Raw genomic sequence first — 6,358 nt, 5'->3', positions numbered from 1 at the left:
TATGATTCTATGATTCTGTGATTCTATGATTCTATGATTCTCATTCTCTCTCCTCCTCTTCTTCCAGGGAGAAACAAAGATCCTGAAGCTGAAGAACCTTCGCCCTCAGGACTACGCCAACTACAGCTGCATCGCGTCCGTACGGAATGTCTGCAGCATCCCGGACAAGATGGTCTCCTTCCGCCTCTCCAACAAGACAGGTGGGGCTCCAGTACCGTCCCTTCACTCCTCATTCCTTTGGGTTGGGGTTCTCTCATGGAGTCATGGAAAGGTTTGGGTTGGAAGGACCTTCGGGACCATCTTGTTCTGCCCCCTGCCACGGCCGAGATGCCAGGGCCGAGAATCCTGGAATGGTTTGGGTGGGAAGGGAACTTAAAGATCTTCTCGTTTCAACTTCCCTGCCATGGGCAGGGACACCTTCCACCAGCCCAGGTTGCTCCAGCCTGGCCTTGGAACTTCCAGGGATCCAGGGGCAGCCACAGCTGCTCTGGGAATTCTATTCCAGCCCCTCCCCACCCTCCCAGCCAGAAATTCCTTCCCAATATCCCACCTAAATCCTCCCTTTTCCAGCTCAAAGCCATTCCCTGTGTTCTGTCACTCCATCCCTTGTCCCCAGTCCCTCTCCAGCTCTCCTGGAGCCCCTTTAGGCCCTGCAAGGGGCTCTCAGCTCTCCCTGGAGCCTTCTCTTCTCCAGGGGAACTCCCCTAGCTCTCCCAGCCTGGCTCCATCTTTGTGACCTGCTCTGCAATCCCTCCAAGAATTCCATGTCTTTCCCGTGCTGTGTTGACAACTAAGAATTTTTCTTCCAAACAAATATTTCCCATTTAAAAAAAAAAACAAACCAACAAAAACCAACCATTTCATATCCTTACATTGATTTAAAGGATTGATTTTCTCAGAGGATTGATTTAATATGTTCTTACATCGACTCAAACTTCAATTCCGTGCATTGATTTAAACAGAAATGTGTTATTTTAGATTTATTTAGTTCAAACGGGAATATCCAAGCAGGTGTGTTGAAATGCTTTGCAAAAGGGTAACTAAGTATTCAGGTGGAATCTCTGGCCAAGTCGTTTCCATGTCTGGAATTCCTTGGGAATTTACTCTTCTCTTTGGGCTCGTCCCTGCCTGAGCAAACGGTTGGTTGTGTCTCTGCCCCTTGGTATGGTTTTGTGTCTCGAGAGCCTCGTTCCAGTGGTCAATCCCAAGAAATGCCATTGGGAATGCTGATTTCCAGCATGGAAATCACAGATTTGAACTCTCCTGAGGTCTCTGTGTCCAGGATCTGCAGTGTCTGAAATGCTACAGAGCAAAGTTCTCACCTTGGATTTGGGGATCATTAGGAATTTCAGAGGGGTGTGTTGTGGAGAACAATTCCACAGGAAATCTTGGAACATTTGGATACTTGAGGTTGGATTAGGTTTTGTCTCAGGGCCCTGAAATCAGGGAGCAAAGGAACGGAGCAGAGGAGGCATCAACATTCCGAGGACGTCGGAGACGAGCGACGAGTTTTATTTGCACTCTCACATCTCCCGTTATTTGTGTCCTCGTGGCTTTGATTCCAAGGATTTGCCTTCAGCTCCTCCTGGATTGCTGATTTGGCAGCAGGGACTTCAGGCCTGTGGTGTTTTCACTGCTCCACAACCGCCTGGGAATTATGGAGGCTCCAAAGACATCCAGCAGAATTATTTGGGAGCCCTTAATTTAGTGCCTCATTAATTTTGCCAGGGGAAAAAAAAAACCCTAAATATCCTGCAGTGAGGTTTGTCCCTCCTGTTTGCCACAGGGAAGCGTGGGAGCAACTTCCTCCAAGCAGCAACTCACTGTGGTGGTTTGAGCCACCACAAAAATCCCATCTCCAATTTCCACCCGAAGGGGTGGGGGAAGCCTGGAAATTGGAGTTGGGATTTTTGTGGTTGCTCAAACCACCACATACCACAAAAATCCAAACTCCAACTTCCACATGAAGGGGTGAGGGAAGCCTGGAAATTGGATTTGGGATTTTTGTGGTGGCTCACTCAAACCAGCACATTTTTGATGCCATGACTCTGATTTTTGGATTGGCTGCGAGAGACTTGTTGAAATAACGAAGAGAAGTTTTCAGGCATGACAGGCTGTACCACTGTTGAGAGGGCAGAGCTTTAACTGTAATTTAAGTGCTTAATACAGAGTTAAATTTGTGATAATGTTGTGCTAAGGTATGGTAGAAGGATTCCTATTTCATTTTAGGTTATATGTTAATTGCAGAGTATTGAAATTGTTGTGATATCTGATTTTTCACCATAGGGAAGGGGAGGGGGAAGCCTGGAAATTGGATTTGGGATTTTTGCGGTGGCTCAAACCACCACACTCATCCACCTCCATCCATAGGAAGAGTGTGGGAATTGTCACCTCTCCCCTTTTTCCCAACTCTGCTGTTGCAGCCACAACCCCCTCTGTCCACGCTGAGCACCAGAAATTCCTGTTAACGTTGATGGGAGACCATCAAACCGTCATTTTCAGAGCCCAGGGCAGGTGATTGGGGGGTAATTTTGCAAAAAGAATGAATTATTCCCACCTCCCAGATGCCGTGTTTATTTTGGGAGAAGATTGTCTGGCTGGAGTAATTTCCAAAGCAAACAAGCCCGAAAAAATTACACAAATTCACACTTTCTCCTGAGGAATTTGGTTGCAAGCATCAAGGGCGAGATTAGATGTGAACAGTGATTACTGCAACAGCTCATTCCAGACAGGGACTGATGTGGTGATGACTCTGAGGCAAAACTGTTCTCATTTAATAAGATTTTTGCCTCATACAGAAGTTCTGTGGTCAAACTTCACCTGGTGTAACTCCGTAGGAATTGTAGAAATTGTAAACCCAGAGAAATCCAAGATAAATCCAAACTAATGAAAATCAGAGCCTGAAGCTGATATTGTTTTGGTGCAGAGCTGTCCTACCCTGTCCATCTGGTTTTAATTTGGATCTGGAGGCTTGTCCTGGAGAGACAGGAGTGTCTGTGAGGTGCAAACTGCACCCTATTTATTGGGATTGTTGTGTCCACAAGAGGGATTAAATTCAGCTGTAAAGTGTGGGATCTAATGGAAAATTGCTGGCAATTTGGCTGTTCTGCATTTCATGGAATCCCAGGATGGTTTGGGTTGGAAAGGACCTCAAAGCCCATCCCGTGTCACACCTGCCATGGGCAGGGACACCTTCCACTAGCCCAGGTTGCTCCAACCTGGCCTTGGACAGTTCCAGGGATCCAGGGGCAGCCACAGCTTCTCTGGGCAACCTGTCCCAGAGGAATATTTTTCCCAACTTCCCTAATTCCCTTAACACTGTATTGTCTGAATGACAGGAAACAAAGCAAGTTTATCAGAACAAACTACATCTTAATGGAGGGATTAAAAACGATTTCAACCCTTTTTGAATTAATTTCTCACACTCCCCAGACAAAACAGCAGCTTCAGCTGGGATTTCAATGAGCTTTGTCAGGCAGCTGAAAAATCACGTATTGAAACCCTCATCTTTGGTGGTAAAAGTTCCTGTGCTGGGTTATTTTACATTGGAAGCTGCCAAAAATCAGCCTCAATTAATGTATTAAGGATGCCTTGCACTAAAGAGCCTGAACTGGCTGCTAAATTATAAACTAATATAATTTCCAAACAAGTCTGTGCCACCAAATCGAGATCAAAACTTTGATTTGCTTTTGCTTATTCATATCAGAACGAGCCTTATGAGAAGCCCAGAATTCCAGTGGTTTTCTGGGTAAATATCCTGCCTTTTCTCTAAGAGTTTGGAACAATGAACACTCCTGAAAGGATCCATTCATGTTATTATTAGCTCAGAGCACTCAGATGTGCCATTCAGCCTGAGCTGGGTCTAAAATTACCTTCCCCGGCCCAGAAGATGAAACAGTGACTCACAGGGAGACTGGGGGTGGATTTTGGTGTCATCTGTCAATAATTCCTGCTTGACACACAGCAGAGTTATGGAATAACATAACTTGGAATAACAGATCCATGGATTTCTACAGCAGGATGAACTTGTCGCTGCCAAGAGGCACCTCCTGCTCCAAGCATTTCCAGGCTTAGGATCCTGGAATGGTTTGGGTGGGAAGGGACCTTAAAGCCCATCCAGTGCCACCCCTGCCATGGGCAGGGACACCTTCCACCAGCCCAGGTTGCTCCAACCTGGCCTTGGACACTTCCAGGGATCCAGGAGCAGCCATATGTTTGAAAAGGATGTGGAGGGGCTGGAGTGTGTGCAGGGAAGGGAAGGGAGCTGGGGAGGGGCTGGAGCAGCAGGAGGGGCTGAGGGAGCTGGGGGGGCTCAGCCTGGAGGAAAAGAGGCTCAGGGGGGACCTTCTGGATCCCTAAAATTCCCTGGAAGGAGTTGGGGCCAGGGGGTGTTCAGGCTCTGCTCCCAGGGAACAAGGGACAGGAGGGGAGGGAAGGGCCTCCAGCTGTGCCAGGGGAAGTTTAAAATGAATATTGGGAAAAAGTTCTCCACAGAAAGGGCTGCCCAGCCCTGGCACAGCTGCCCAGGGCATGGGTGGAGTCCCCATCCCTGGAAGTGTTCAAAACCTGTGTGGATGTGGCACATCAGTGGTGGCCTTGGCCATGCTGAGGGAGAACAGTTGGACTCCACGATCTCAGAGATTTTCCCAACCTTAACGATTCCATGATTCTACAAGATTGTAAAAGATCCTAAAAGATTCTAAAAGATTGTAAAAGATCCTAAAAGATTCTAAAAGGAAGCATCTCTTTTCTTTTCACCTGGGATCACACCATCTCCACCTCCCCTGGTCCTCTTGGCCTCCTCTGCCCCCTCCCTGGTGCAGTTCAGTGTCTGGGGGCACACAGAGCTCTCCACAGGTCCCAGCTTTGTAAGAACCAGGTTCAACACCCTCCAATCCACGTGTTTCCCAACAAATTAATTCTTATTTCATCCCAGTTTGACAAGTCCCTTTTCCCCAGCAGGCCTTGCTGATGTTTGCTTTGTGTCCAGATTGCTCCTCCACCACCCTGAGGGGCCTTTCTCGTCAGCTCCTCATTAGCCACTCCTTGCTGAGGCACTAATTAGGCCGTGGCTGTTGCAGCAGGGCTTGTCTGGGGTGTCAGCAGAGCTCAGCTGTGGGGGGGGGTTGAAGAGCAGCTCATCCAGGCTATTTTTGGAAAGCAGGAATTGTGCTTTGGGGGGGGTTGGATCTTGTCAAGGTCTGCGACCTCAGATTGCACACTGGACTCTGGGGTGGCTGAGATGAGCCAGGATGAATTTTTGGGTGGCTGAGATGAGCCAGGATGAGGTTTTGGGGTGGCTGAGATGAGCCAGGATGAATTTAAGCCTACATGACTTTGGGGTGGCTGAAAAGAGCCAGGCTCAATTTAATCCTGCCTGATTTTGGATGAAGCCAGGCTGAATTTAAGCCTGGCAGACTTTGGGGTGAACCAGGCTGAATTTAAGCCTGCCTGATTTTGTGGTGGCTGAGATGAGCCAGGATGAAGCCTGACTTTGGAGTAGTTGATTTAAGCCAGACTGAATTTAAGCCTGCCTGACTTTGGGGTGGCTAAAATGAGCCAGGCTGAATTTAAGCCTGCCTGATTTTGTGGTGGCTGAGATAAGCCAGGATGAAGCCTGACTTTGGGGTGGTTGATTTAAGCCAGGCTGAATTTAAGCCTGGCAGTCTTTGGGTGGAGCCAGGATGAATTTAAGCCTGGCTGAGTTTGAGGTGGCTGAGATGAGCCAGGATGAATTTAAGCCTGACAGACTTTGGGTGGAGCCAGGATGAATCTAAACCTGCCTGACTTTGGGGTGGCTGAGATGAGCCAGGATGAATTTTTGGGGTGTCTGAGACGAGCTAGGATGAATTTAGGCCTACCTGACTTTGGGGTGGCTGAGATGAACCAGGCTGAACTTAAGCCTGCCTGACTTTGAGGTGGTTGATTTAATCCAAGCTGAATTTAGGCCTGGCTGATTTTTGGGTGGTTGATTCTAGACAAGGCTGTATTTAAGCCTGGCTGACTTCAGATGGAGCTAGGCTGAATTTAAGCCTGGCTGACTTTGGGGTGGCTGAGATGAGCCAGGATGAATTTTTGGGGTGGCTGAGATGAGCTAGGATGAATTTAGGCCTGCCTGACTTTGGAGTGGCTGAGATGAGCCAGGCTCAGTTTAAGCCTGCCTGACTTGGGATGGAGCCAGGCTGAATTTAAGCCTGCCTGACTTTGGGGTGGTTGAGATGGACCAGGATGAAGCCTGATTTTGAGGTGGTCGATTTAAGCCAGGCTGAATTTAAGCCTGCCTGACTTTGGGGTGGCATTTCCTCTGCCCCTCTGGAAGTGGTGGAAGTTTAAAGGAAGTGGTAGAAATTTAAAGGAA

General features: G+C 48.1%; 1 protein-coding gene across 1 annotated transcript in view; it reads left to right on the top strand.

Moving 5' to 3' along the window:
• The window catches only part of MDGA2 (MAM domain containing glycosylphosphatidylinositol anchor 2), a 306,141-nt gene that overhangs the window by 143,302 nt on the left and 156,481 nt on the right, over positions 1 to 6,358 (top strand). Inside the window, exon 6 of the mRNA XM_017825436.1 lies at positions 68 to 200. Coding sequence (XP_017680925.1) covers positions 68 to 200 — 133 coding nt within the window. The remainder of the gene's footprint in view (positions 1 to 67; positions 201 to 6,358) is intronic.

The sequence above is a fragment of the Lepidothrix coronata genome, unplaced genomic scaffold (assembly GCF_001604755.1).
Source record: "Lepidothrix coronata isolate B3197 unplaced genomic scaffold, Lepidothrix_coronata-1.0 Scaffold119, whole genome shotgun sequence".
NCBI lineage: Eukaryota > Metazoa > Chordata > Aves > Passeriformes > Pipridae > Lepidothrix > Lepidothrix coronata.
This window is presented reverse-complemented; position numbering and strand designations above follow the sequence as displayed.